General features: G+C 39.3%; 1 protein-coding gene across 4 annotated transcripts in view; it reads left to right on the plus strand.

Annotated features, from left to right (window-relative positions):
• The first annotated feature begins 321 nt into the window (after nt 1–321).
• The window catches only part of dennd5a (DENN/MADD domain containing 5A), a 41,308-nt gene continuing 27,540 nt past the window's right edge, over nt 322–14,089 (plus strand). Inside the window, exons 1-4 of one of the 4 annotated variants that reach the window (XM_044349988.1) lie at nt 322–569; nt 10,895–10,966; nt 11,769–11,878; nt 12,457–13,141. In XM_044349988.1, coding sequence (XP_044205923.1) covers nt 470–569; nt 10,895–10,966; nt 11,769–11,878; nt 12,457–13,141 — 967 coding nt within the window. In that variant the 5' untranslated portion in view covers nt 322–469. The remainder of the gene's footprint in view (nt 570–10,894; nt 10,967–11,768; nt 11,879–12,456; nt 13,142–14,089) is intronic. The other 3 variants (XM_044350004.1, XM_044349996.1, XM_044350012.1) reach the window with 3 other exon arrangements.

A 14,089-nucleotide genomic window follows, 5' to 3' on the forward strand; every position in this document is an offset into this window, starting at 1 on the left:
CCTCCAGCAGCTACAACAGTAACATGCTGTTTACACACTGATGCTTCAGTATTAATAGTCCAATGATGTCATATATAATAATATATCAGTCAGAGGGACCAAACCACCTCTATTACGGCAATACTTTAACTACATTTTGCTGCTGCAGGACTTTTACTTGTAATGGAGTACTTGTACATTGGTACTTTTACTGAAGAAAAGGATCTGAGTACTTCCACTACTGTAAACCCTACAAATTAAAGTTTCTGTTTATAGTTGTGGAGATATTGTTTTACTCTGAAGGGTTCTGCCGGATGTGGAACAGCCAACTGACGGTTGCTCTTAGCTCGTTAGCTTGGTATCTGTCGGTACTGATTTTCGAGCTTCGCAGTAACGTAGCATCCGTGATGGCAGGGAGAAATCACCTCCCCGAGTTCCTCTAATATGCTCCCTGTTGAGGGGATAAGGGAACCACCGGACCAGTCTCAAAATGACCACCGGCTTCAGCTCCGGTTCCTGCCGGTTCGCAGATTATTTTGTGATCTGCGGACTCGACACCGAAAGCGGGCTGGAACCCGACGAACTGTCCGGTAAGCTCAGTAGCCATCGCGGTAATGTCGCGAAGGGGGGTGGGGGGGCAGAAGGCAGGAGGATGTAGCCAGCATATAAAAACACCAAGCCAGCCTCATCCTTTAGATTTTACTGTATGTGTCGTGTATATATTTGTGTAACATTAACTGGAGGCTGTTAAGATGAATAAACGGCGTATATACCATTAATGTCAGGCCTAACGTTAGCTCATCTTTTCCCAGCCTGTTTGTTTGTAACGCGGCTCGGTGAACAGCGAGCGGATTACTGGCTTGTAATGTGTCTTTTAAGACCTGACATGAATTCTGATTTAAAGGTTGTAGCCTACATAAATTCCCTGCTGTTTTTTTTATTCTCTTAAATATCAAAAAAGAGTCGATGTTGCGGCGCATTTGTAAATATTTGATGTGTAGCATTCATCTTAGTAGATTGAGGCCGTGGTGGTTGATGGTGTTAACACTGATGTCAATTTAAAACCTCAATACAACTGAAGATGTGGTCATTGTGGCTCTTAGCTGTCAGCGACCTAATTAGATTATACAACACACAGGGCAGGATAAACTTACTAAGTGTAAAAAAAAAAAATGTAATGACAAATATAAAAGTGGATGATCAGAGAGGAACACTGGCATAGAAGGATAGGGTACAGGATATGTAGGTTGTTTTTGTTTTGTCTGTTTTGTTTTTTGTTGTTTGATATTTACCCCTGAGGTCAAATAGGATGTGTTGTTAAAAGTGTTACAAGCTGTAGCTACAGCCTACACCTTTTTCAAAGTTGTGTTGTTTTCAACTGTGGTATCTGAGTATCTGCCTCTTCTCTATGTGTTTATGTATGTACAATATGTGAGTATATGAATTCAAATTTCAAAAATTTTCAAAAAACCCCCAACCTAGATGCCTCGGGGCTAAAATTTACCATGCCCCCCCATTGACCCCTGACATCCCCAGCATCCACACAGTGCATGTACACCATCCTCAGAGGGCACACCCTTCACAAACAATTATATAATATGCTTAAACCTCTACTAAGAATACAGTAGGTAACGACACACCTGAAACCAGTCTGTGTCTGGACCTGGAATCCTTTTTGATTGTGACTTGACTTGTGTCTTGATTGAAAATGAGAAGATGTTGCAAATACTGTATACATGCATGTGAAACTGTAGCCTGTGGGTCAATGGTTAGTCTGAGCCCTGAGCATGACCTGTGGGTAATAGTGCTGTTTTTACCTCATACCATAATGCTGATCAATAGATGTATGGTTTTTGCATCAATGTAATAACCTTTCTTCATTTGTCAGGTATTTATTTCACTGGATTAGATAAAAACAGAAATAATCCATAAACAATTTCTCATTAGATTTTCAAAAAAATGATCTATATTGATATTATGATACAAAATTACATATATGATAGCGAAAGGGGATTTGAGACATTACACACTTCTATCATTCAGATATTACAAATATTACAAATGGTTACATTTTTTCTGTGTGTTTGTGATGACTTAATTAACTTGGATTTTCTGATATAAATGGTACAGACAATTGGGAATTGGGTTACAGTAGGTCTTGTTAGCCTTATTGTTGGTGTTTTTGGACAAGACACTTGGAGACAATACATGGTTTTACCATCTTGAGCATTGTGAGAAATGATAGACACTGAATCCAAGATACAACCTACCAAGCTGCAGCTGTTTAGTGACAAGCTAATTCATGTACTACATCTACAAAACATCTAAATAACATATATAATGAGGTGAAGGAGTCATTATGTGAAGCTGAACAGGAACCATTAATGTCAGTTTTGAGTATTCACAAAAACCTTAACTGTTAGCTGTTATATCAGTGACTTTAATGCATAAAACCGTAAGTCTGTTATTGGACAGATATGCTCTTAATTGCATGTTAAGACATTTTACTGCAGTGATATTGCATCACCCAATCCTCACAGATATGATTGCATTTCCTCTCAGAAATTCTGCTTTTCATTGATTAATTGAATTTATTTGATGATCTAAGACAAACAGATTTAAAATAGTTACAATCATCTAGAATTGTAGAATTGTTGTTGCCGCAGACTGAAATGTACAGTAGTACTGCATTTATTGAGTGAACTGTGGATGATTAATTTTCACTGTCAATGCCTTTTAAGTAGTGTTATTGAAGACTTTTGCTAATGAAATGTATTGGTTTCTTGTCTCTTCCTTGGGTACATTAGTGTTTCCGGGGTTGTGTGGTTTTCTGTCAATATAGTTTCTCCTTAAGGCCTTCCACCTTGGAAAAAAAATGATGTAGTAATGAATACTCTTGAGTCCTTGTCACCTCTGGGAGTTATAGTAGACTCAGGATATCAGTGGAGATGGGTGTTGTGTTTGTTTTTAATAGTGTTTTTGACTATGGAGATTTGTGTCATTTGGACTTTATGTAAATACCCGGTAGCGCCGACATTTCCCACATCAGATAATGTCAGGGTTTTCCACAGCACTACCCCTGCAAACGAAATATCCTGGAAGGAACAAGTATATTTACCAACATATGTAGTTTCAAGCCAAATGCTGTATTTCTTACTGCATTCACATTCAATTATTTTATACTATACACATTACGAGGAATCAGAAAATACTCAGTTTTCTCTCTAAAGCTGTTTTCACTCATGTTAGACTCCCGCTGACAGTTGTTATGGTTGAGTCAGGCAAAGTATCCAAGTGTAAACCCTGTAATGTGAAATAATAGCCTTAAGCCTGTTGTGAGTAACTGTCTTACGGTGTATAAGCTCTCGTTGACTGGGTCAACGGTCCAGGCTGTACTCTTCTGGCTGCAGACAACCAACCATTTTGACTGATTTTCTGAACACAGAAATGCGACACAGTGATTGATAAACTTGACCCTTTTTTGCCTCTTTATCTATTTTCTGCTCTGTTTCTGTGCGATTTGTTATGACTCAGCAGGTAACGAGAGGCCTGTAGAGTTGGCTGATGTAGTACAAAGAAAGTTTAGATAAGGGGTTTCCTCCTTGAAGCAATGCTTAACCAGAAATCATTTTAATTTTTAAAAACTCACCCCTTGTACTTCTCATTTTTACTTCCTTTAATTCGACTTCCTGTTTAGATCAAATTAATGTATTCATTGAACACAAATGGAAAGATGTTGACCATTTTGCTTTGAATTGAGGACAACCAGGAGTAGAGCACAGATAGACATTGCCTCCTATGTCTATACTAATGCGGTTAAGTCTGAAAAGGCATCTTTTTCTCTCTGTTTTGGCCTTTCGTCCACAGTAAGCCTGCATTGTCTGCAGCTGAGCACTGTCCGCTTGTGAAAGTACAGCTTTTGGAAAATGTGTAAATGCCATTCTTGCATTAGTGTAGAAAGAGAAAACACTGTTGTATGATTGTCATTCTTCAAAGCATGCTTAGTTACCATTATGATACCATTCAACCTGTTTGTTTTTGACACATGTAAATGCCATAAATAAATATACATTTTATTAATTTTTTTAAAATGGAGATTAATGTCCTGAAATTTGGCTACACTGCTCACGTTTAAACTAAATCAGCTGTATTCTCACGTTCTCAACAAGGTTTCTTTGTGGCATTTCCGATTGGGCAAAAATGTAAGCGGTTGAAACCCGGCACAGCAGTAAGATCTGGGGCTCTGTGGTTATAGATCACTGAAGTTGTTCTACTTAACTGCATGTTGCTGCTGTTTACTGTAGACAAAGGTTAGGGGCTTGCCCTCATCAACTGTTTCAGTTGTGATTCAAAGAAAGGAAATGATGTGGAAATTCCATTGTTACATATGTTTATTGCAGTTTAACATCTGCTATAGGTATACCTACCAGTTATTTTGCATATAAATTCAGAAATGAAGAGAAATGCACCTGTTGTTTGTTTGTTGTTACAAATATCGAAGTTCCTAACTATATCATACAAGCTCACTAATTAACATGTTAGGTCATGTTTGTTTAATTCGTAGAAAAAACTATGTAAAACCAAGTGGTGGTTTTATGGGGGGTTATGTGTGGACTATTTTCTGGCCAGGCGCATTGACTTCCTAAAGCCTTGGCTTCTTTAAATATTCCTTTTAATGAAAGGGTTCTTGCCTAAAATTTTGCTAACAAAACTGCCGGCCATTGATGAATACTTAGCGCCATGAATGACATGAGCCAAATCCAACTCTCCAGTGGCTTCCTCCAGTATTTAACAGGACCACATTATGTTCCACTTATTTAATATGGTGCAGTGGTGATTCATGTACAGTGGAACACAAAGAAATGACCAAAACTTTCTTTAAGCGCAGTGTTTGGCAGCACAGCGAGGACCTGATTAGCATATGTATGACCTTGCCGCCTCACAGGCGACACTGGAAAACAGGGAGCCGAGGGACATATGTACACTCGCACACAGGCTCCACTTATTCAAATGCTAAATATCCTTTTGAATTTCCCAGGCAACCTCTCTCCCCCAATCCTACTCAGCAAACAAATGAGGTTGAATGGCTCAACATGAAAGCTGGCTTTAAATGCATGATGTGGGCTTTCATATTTTCACTCTAAGTTGTTTATTAATGCGTCTGTAAAGGGACCCCTGTCAGCGATTTAAAAATCTGCTTGATAATGTATCTGTGAAATTTTGGATGCAGTTTGAAGATTCATTCACACATCTCACAGTCCTCCTCCGAGGAGGGTGCTGTGTGTCTTGATATTTTCACACAGAACATAAACATAGGCTCATAAGCTGTAGATTAAAGATTTTCTTATTAATCAATAATGGGCTTTATCATAATATCTGCTAATAGTCTGTTTTTACTTAAGTTATATAGATTTATTTTCACAAAACACAAATGCCCACAATAGATTGCATTTACACATGAATCTTGATTTAATAAGCTAACAACTTACTAGCTCATATAATCAGATGTTAATTATTGGAATTTATTCTACTGGAAGGGTAGAGTTTTACCTCTCTATATATCAACATAAGCATAACTTTACCTTGCTGAATTTAGGATATTGTTACCCATCTCTTCTGTTCCCCGTGTGGATAAGACTTTGTGTTGGTTGTCAGTCACCAGTTTAAATTTGCTCAGTCCCTCTTGGTGAGGACTTACATTCTTTCCCATCGGCTCAGAGTAATTAAACCTGCACATTCTTGTCTGCAAGTCTGTGTATTTTCTGTGGGTCAGGTTTTCAGTCCAACCCTTTTGCTGCTAACAGATGTTTTAAGAGCTAAATTTTCAGGCTGTCTTGTGACGCCAGAGCAGTATGAGATTCAACGACTTTCTGTCTAGGTTGTCCTCCTGTTATCTGGAGATATGACATTAATGTTGGATGAGCTGGAATAAAGTTCAGGATAACAGAGGAGTTCCTGATTGTACTTTCTCTTTAGAGAGGGAGAATCCTGAGACTGCCTAAACCAGGCTACACCATGGCTTCGCTGAAAAGGTCATTTTCAATATTATTAGTCAGAGGAGCACTCTGCTGAGCTATAATACCAGTATGTGTGTTTGCAGTAAGTCCAGTCCCATTAATAGGATGCCCTGACATTTTCTTTATCACATCTTTTTTTCACGAAAGTTACCCATGAAACAAGATGCTGGTATATTTGGCAGCTAGCGTGTAAATGGTTTAAACCACTGATGTAAATGTTGAATGACAGTGATGTTAGTGTGCCAGTCATCAGTAAACCGAAATGCCAGTTTTGAAGCCTCTCTCACTCTGTAACAAGTAAAAAATCCCTTTTAATCAGACAAAAACCCCACAGTCTCTATTGATAGTATAAACTATGAAGGCTTTGAGTTTAAACTGAGAGTGAACTATCATGTTCCGTCAGCACCGGATCCTCTGGGGGAATAAGTGTTTATGTCTTTACTGCCGAGCTGTTTCGATGTGTTTGTCGTGTCTGCACCGCATTCTGCTGCGGGCAGTCAAATCGAGTCGTAGATGAATATCACGTTCCAGTCAGAGAGGTTCATCCCTTCACGTCTGAGCCTAGTGGGCCGTGCGACAGTAGGTGTGAGGGTGTACGAATACAGGAGGGGTGCGGAGCTGTGGGTGGTCCCTGGCTTACAGACTGAGGGAAATGGCGAGGAGCCAGAGCTTAGTGACGCTTTACTCCCACTGCTACCGGTCCACGCTCTCATCATCATCATCATCATCATCACTTGTTGGAGAATACACTGTCCATTTGCTGCAGAATATGATAAATCAAGAGAGTGTCTACAGTATGGTGTGAGAGTTTGTAGGTGCTCTATGTCAATGAGTCTCCGCCTCAGGTAAAGCAATTAGCGCTTAATTATTAATAATTACCAGGTGAAGAAGTGAATGAAAGGAGCACCTTTGTAATCTTTGTACAGGAACAGGGATCGGCAGCCAACTGTGGTAGAGCAGGTCGTCCAATGTGAAAAACAACAAATGGCACACTGTCAGTACAGTTCTTTAAAATTAAAATTATATATTTAATTTAGTTTTCCTAGAATTATTGGAAGGAAAGCTATCATAGTCATATATGAGGGATAGGTACACACTTTTATTTATAGCATTTGCATTAAACTTTTCTATTTCAGTAGTTTTTAGGAGATTTTCATTTCCATTTACTTTTTAGTAACAGTATCTATTTGGTGTTTTCAATATCCACTTTCCTTTCTTGGTTTCCCTTTTCTTCTTAACATTTACTTGTGACCTGATTGTTCAGAGTCCTGTAGTACAGTATAATAATAGTTTATTTGCCATTTTCTCTTTTAATTTTCCATTTCCATTTTTTTTTTTCTAATTTTTAGTCTGGGTCGACTCATCCTCCATCCACCCCACATAAGGCATCTTTATGTAACCAATCAGTTACTATGCACGTAATCGATAAAAATAAAACAAAGTTCACAACAGTCCTGTCAAGTAAAAGACGCCATAAAGGAAACTTTCTGCTAAGTCACTCTTATCATTTAGCTAATTTATATTGATTTGACTTTGGAAAACAGTGTTGTTTTTTTCCATATCTTTTGTAGTCTTTAAGTTTCCTGTAATATTCTTCTGGCATATGCTGTGATAATAAATGTGTTATTTTCACAATCAACAAGCTTTCCTGTGTTGGTGCAGAGGCCTGCTGTGTGCAGAATGTGGGTGTGAAATATGGAAATTGAACATTAGACACGATACATTAAATTCTGATGACTTTAAAAGAACGATAACTGCAACTGTTGGTCAAGTAAAGCAACATGTTGCGATCTACTCTGGTTCAGCTGTGTTTCACTTTGGTTGGTGTCAAGCCAGATGCCTCCAGATGTTTGTTGCATTACTGCAATGCTTGACTTTGACTTGAAACGGTTTACAAACAGCTTCAGTCACATCATCATGTTTCATGTTTGTTTGCAGTTCATGTCATGGAGAAACATGCATGTGAACAACAGAAGTGAATTTGTTATTTCAGCTATGCACTTAAAGCATTTAAATAAATATGTCCAAACATAAAACCAGAGTTTTATGCCTTAAATGTACTGATGAAACACAACAACAACATTATTTTAGGGCCATCAGTGTGGTATGAAAACATCAAAGAAATTATAAGGAAAGGAACTGAGTCATGTTTTCCCAGCCTTACTAATCATAATAATCTCCCCGTCTGACCTACAATATCTGTGGTTTCTGACATGTTTGAAGTCTGAGTTTGTGCTTCTGGCCTAGTTTCTTCCCTGTGGGCAGTTTGGATATGAAAGTAACCAACAGATTAAACCACTTAATCCTTAAGATTTTTATTCCCTTGACTGAGTTAGTTTCACTGTATTTAAAAATGTGAACATGTTTGTCGTTCCACTCAACATCTCCTGTCTGCAGAAAGAGAAGACTGTGGAATTAATGGGGATATTTAATCTCTGATACATTTGTGGTCAGATAATGTCAACTGCTAGCTTGAACAAAGACAAAACATTTATCCATCATTCTGAAAGTCTTAGCTAGGACGTGAATGTAGATTAAACAGAAATGTCCAAACAAGTGGAAGAAAGAAATTCATGTAATCACCAGGGAAGACACTTGAAAGAGTCTTCATCGTCATTTCTTTTGTGTGTGTGTGTGTGTGTCATAAATGAGACACGTTCTTAGTGTAATGTAAATGGATTATCTGCAACCCAAACTACAAAAAGCCCTTTAAGGAAAGTGGAGCTACAATGATTAGATGATTAATCGATTTCTCAGGCAACAGAAAATTAATCGGCAACTATTCTGGTAAGTAATTATCCCCTTACGCCTGGAGGGCATCATGCCATTGGTCGTGTGTGTGTGTCCGTGTGCGTATCTGTCCGCAACTAATCTCACATACTACTGTACCCGTCAGCCTAATATTTTTTGTGCACATTTATGACTGTATGCTCAAGGACCTCTCATGGTTGTGATTATTCACAGTCTTTGAAAAGCCTATTTTATACCGCCATTCCTTACCAGCCTATCGTGAAGCTTAGACTTGGGGGGGGGGGGGGGGGGTTGATAATGTCTGGTGTGTTACAACAAAATGTTCTAAATAAGTAACAATGTTTAAATTAAAAAGTTTGGACTTATCGTCCAGTTTATTGTTTCCTTATTAAGTCTATACAGTGTGTGTTGACATTGTGTCTCCATATAGTCAAGGTTACACCTTGATAATATAACCTGCATATTGTCTGCCCTTCATTCCACTACTCTCATTCATACACGTTGAACACACAGCCCACCCTGCACTTCCTGTTCCCCACCCACATGACCACAGACACACCTGACGGAGATCTGCACGATCCTGAGTGCACTCTTTAAGTTAGTGGTCATTTTTCAAGAAATAATACCAAATATTCGCTGGTTCCAGCTTCTCAAATGTGAGGATTTGATCTTTTAAAATTTTTAATATGCATTTTTCACTAATTTCTTTTTTTTTTTTAGACAAAACAATAAATCCACAAAATAATCTGCAGGTTAGATTAAAATAATTGTTAATTGCAGCCCTAAAGGAAAGTCTTAATTTGAAGCTGACATGTTGTAAATAGAAAACAGTCGATGGCATGCTCTCATTTGGCTTCAACATACTGCATGAATGCGTGTGCCCGCCAGCAGGACTGTTTCTTTGAGGCTTGGCAAATGTCATGCATGGAGAAGACTGCAAAAAGCATCGCCTGGCTGCATAAAGGTTCTTTTTTATGTAGAATCTTAGATAATCTAACAGCCCCGAGTCCAATTAGTCTGTAACACAAGAGCAACCATTCACTCTTGTCAAACCCATGACTGTCTACTGATAAGAAGCACATTTCCATATAGACTAATTTGAAGTGTTTTTAGTGTGAGATCAAAAGGGTGAACTGTTGAAATTTGTCAAAATGTCACATCATTTTTTGTAAAATACAATGCATTACTCCTGGTAAATCATCTTAATCTGTAAGGTTGTTATTATCGTTTATATTTCTTATTGTCAACAAATCCCATGAAAAGAAAACAATTTGTTGGTGTCTCATTACTTTCTGACATCGCAACCCTGTCTGTGGCGCTGGGCTCCAAGAAGTAAATGTTACTCAGACAGTTTAAGTGCATCAGTTGGGGACTATTTTCAGCCACGGATTAATCCACATTTGGTTCTCTGGGAACTATAACGGCAGCAGGACGGTGTGTGTGGGATCGATTCAAAATAAACTACAGTGTCTGCATTCATGGTAATGAAGGAACACGTCACCCAGTGGAACGGTTTGGTACACGGATGTGTTTTTAAGTAGTTTTTGGACAATAATGGAGCTTGAATGGAGCACAGAGAAATAACCAGTACCGGACAAGGAATACTTATTAGAGGGAGCAATTCATTGTTTGGTCTTTTCATGGGATTTGTTGACAAAAAGAAAAATATTGAATATTGCCAAACCATATCTTATAAATAGTAGCACATATGATTGACATAACAAAAGATTTTCTCTGCAATACACAATTCAATCTTCCATCAGTAACGCTGAATTTTTGCCACACTGGCAGGTTCATTCTAGTGTGTTTATTGTGAGAATATAATCCATATCAGAGCAGTATGGATTTGCATGATCTCCAGAAGAAGAGGAAAACTACAACACACACACACACACACACACACACACACACACACACACACACACACAGAGTTACTGTATCCTTGTATCATAACCGCACCAGTTGTCTTGAATTAGCAAACCCACCTGACAGAGACACGATCATGTCTTGAGTCTGAGTGCAGCTTGTTCCCGGAGCAGAGCTTCGAGGACAGAGCTGTCAGGGTGTGTTTGCACAAACTGAGAAGTGATGCGCTACCCATCCAGAACCGGGCTTTTAATTATATTTTTGCTTTATTTGCTGTGTAGCTTTATGCCAATATATAGAGGCTACTAAATTCAGAGATGGGGCCAGAGGAAAATTGGCGAGTGCAGAAGAAGGTAACCCTCCCACCACACACTCTCCTCCCCCTCCTAACCTGTGCTCAGCTTCAACCCTTCAATTTTTAACCTAGCACACTTTTTTTTTTTTTTTTTGATTTCTCAGCAGCGCACTTTTGTTACTACAAATTCTAAGTTTTCAGTTATTTTCTGCACAGGTGTGGGGACCTGTCCTTTCTGTTTTGCGCACTCTTGATTTCTCTCCTCCTGGTTTTTTTTTTCCCCCGTCCTCCCATCTCCCTCCCATCCTTCAGCAGCAGCTGAACAATGAGCTGATGTTTGACAATCGCTGCTTCTGTTCCTCACACACACACACAAATCCGGTGCTGCCTGCGCTGGTATTGCTTGGTCAATGTTTACTCTCCCCCTACACTCTGAATGACTTTTCAGTACTGCCTTGGTGTGTGCATCACTTCTGCTTCATTCTGGGTTCAAATCAACTCAGTTTGTGCTTTCTCTGATTGATTATTTTGTGTGTTTCTTTTGTATTGCCATTAAAGCTGTCAGAAAGCATTGTAATCTTTAAAGGTTGTATTTTTTTCTTTGATTCCTAGCATCATTTTGTTTATTTTCTAGCCTGGGATGCAGACGGCAGCTTTATATGATGCAATACAGTCTTCCTCTCAAGACAAATATGCTGACTTGCTCTTCCCTCTGGAGTTGTGCTTGGCACTTTAAACCTGCTTCTGATCAAACTGTTCCTGTGCTCCTCTAACCTCATCTAAAGTATTGTGCTGACTGGTTGTCTTCTGTTCTTGCTCTCCTTCCTTTCCTTTCTCCTCTCTTTTTTTTTCACTTTTAGGTGAGAATTTTGAGCAGAGTCCACTGCGGAGAACCTTTAAATCCAAAGTTCTTGCACATTATCCAGACAATGTGGAGTGGAATCCATTTGACCAGGATGCGGTGGGCATGGTATGATCTCTACATAGCTAAAACATTTTTCTCATGTCTTTTAAAAATAATACTAGGTCGGGGTGTATAGTTGAAATCATGACAAAATGAATAAGAGTATTGTTCCTACACTTACTTGTATCATGTTATGGCAAATGTATGCAAAGTAGAACTGCAACAATTAGGTGATTAATCAATTTGTTGCCAAATATTTAATGAATCGCCAACTATTTTTATAATCAATTAATCATTTTGAGTCATTTTTCAGAAGAAAAACTGCCAAATTATCTGATTCCAGCTTCTAAAATGTAAACATTTTCTGGTTTCTTTAGTCCTCCATGATAGTAAACTGGTAAACTTTGGGTTGTGGAGTGTTGGTTGGGACAAATTTTTTCAGACATTTTATAGACCAAAAAACTAATTGACTAATCAAGAAAATAATTGACAGATTAAATAATCGTTTGTTGCAGCGCTAATGCAAAGTTACATAAATAAATGAATAAATTCTATATGTGTTTAATGCAATGGACTTTGTTCTACTACTGATCTACTACTAACACATATAAAAGACAAATATCAGTAACTAATTTCTCCTACAGCTCTGCATGCCAAAGGGTCTGTCGTTCAGGACGCAGGTTGACTCTCGGGAGCCTCAGTTCCACTCCTTTATCATCACCAGAGAGGACGGCTCTCGGACCTATGGCTTCTCCCTCACCTTCTTCGAGGAGGTGACCAGTAAGCAGATCTGCAGTGCCATGCAGACTCTTTACCACATGCACAATGCAGAGCAGTACGACATCTTGCACACTCCCACTTCCCCACACGGACCTGAGGAGCAGCGACACCAACACTCCCAGCCTCGGCCCGTACTCCACGCCGCGCCCGCCATCTCCCGCCTGCAGCGTTTCAACTCGTATGACATCAGTCGCGACACGCTGTACGTGTCAAAGTGCATCTGCCTGATAACACCCATGGCCTTCGCCCAGGCCTGCAGGAAGGTGCTGCAGCAGCTTCACCAGGCTGTCACCTCCCCCCAGCCCCCACCCCTCCCCCTGGAGAGCTACATCTACAACATCCTCTATGAGGTGCCCCTGCCACCCTCTGGGCGTTCCCTCAAGTTCTCAGGCGTCTATGGGCCCGTGGTGTGTCAGAGGCCGAGCACATCAGAGCTGCCACTCTTTGACTTTGCCATCAGCGAGGTGTTTAATCTGCTGGGGGTGGAGAACGTTCTCCAGCTGTTCACCTGTGCCCTGCTCGAGATGCAGATACTACTCTACTCACAGCGTAAGTAGCTGCTCTGCTGCAGGTACACTCAATGTTGTCATGAAACTTTTAGTATCAGGCCATATCAAGAAGCATACAAGGTGGTTTGCATCTTGCACATGTTAGTGCCAGAGTTTAAAAACCAGATAGACAAGTGTGAAGTCTTCCATTGAAATCCTATGTAGCATGGACACAATTCATCAGCAGCATCATATAAGTTTTCTAAAGTGCTGGAGGAGGAAAATCAGGAAAAGAAAATCATGCATTATCTGAAACAGCTGTTTTCTAGGACATACAATAATGGGATCCTTAGTGGAGGTGGTCTGTAGACAATCAGCAGTTGCAGCTGGAGCTGGGAAACTGTATCAGGACATGTGACCAGACATTATCTGGGTTCATTGTCATTACATACTAATGTTGCTTAAAGGCCTTCTTTCCTCTTTAAAAGAGTAGATTATGGATGGATGGATGGATTTTATATTACTAGTTGTGTAAAAGTAGTCTCATATTACAGATATTTAGTTTAACCTCAAAAAACGTGTCATAAATATGGTGATTTAAGCTTTTGTCTATTGCCTAGATTTTCAGTATTTGTATTTTCCTCAAATATCCTTCAGTAAAATATTTATTGTGAGTTCAGGAAATGTTTTTGACCTGATGGTGGTCTTTTAAATTCCTGGTTGAAGCTTGTTTCCTCATTCGCCAGGGTCTAACAGAAAACACCGTCACTCAGTGTAGTCGGTGGCGAAAACAAAATTGCTGAGCTCTTTGTGCTTGTCAAGACAAATTAGACCGTCACTTCTTGGCAACGTCTGCCTCACCCAGAATCCTAAACATAAAACATTAGCACAAGAAGAGGAAATGTTGCGCCTCATGTCATTACTACACTGTGGCTCCATAGTACAGCTTTATGGCCGGTTTCAGAGTTTTTTAAAAAATTTTTTAGATTTAAAATGTCCGGATGGTGCT

Source organism: Thunnus albacares, chromosome 1 (assembly GCF_914725855.1).
Source record: "Thunnus albacares chromosome 1, fThuAlb1.1, whole genome shotgun sequence".
In the NCBI taxonomy this organism is placed as follows: domain Eukaryota; kingdom Metazoa; phylum Chordata; class Actinopteri; order Scombriformes; family Scombridae; genus Thunnus; species Thunnus albacares.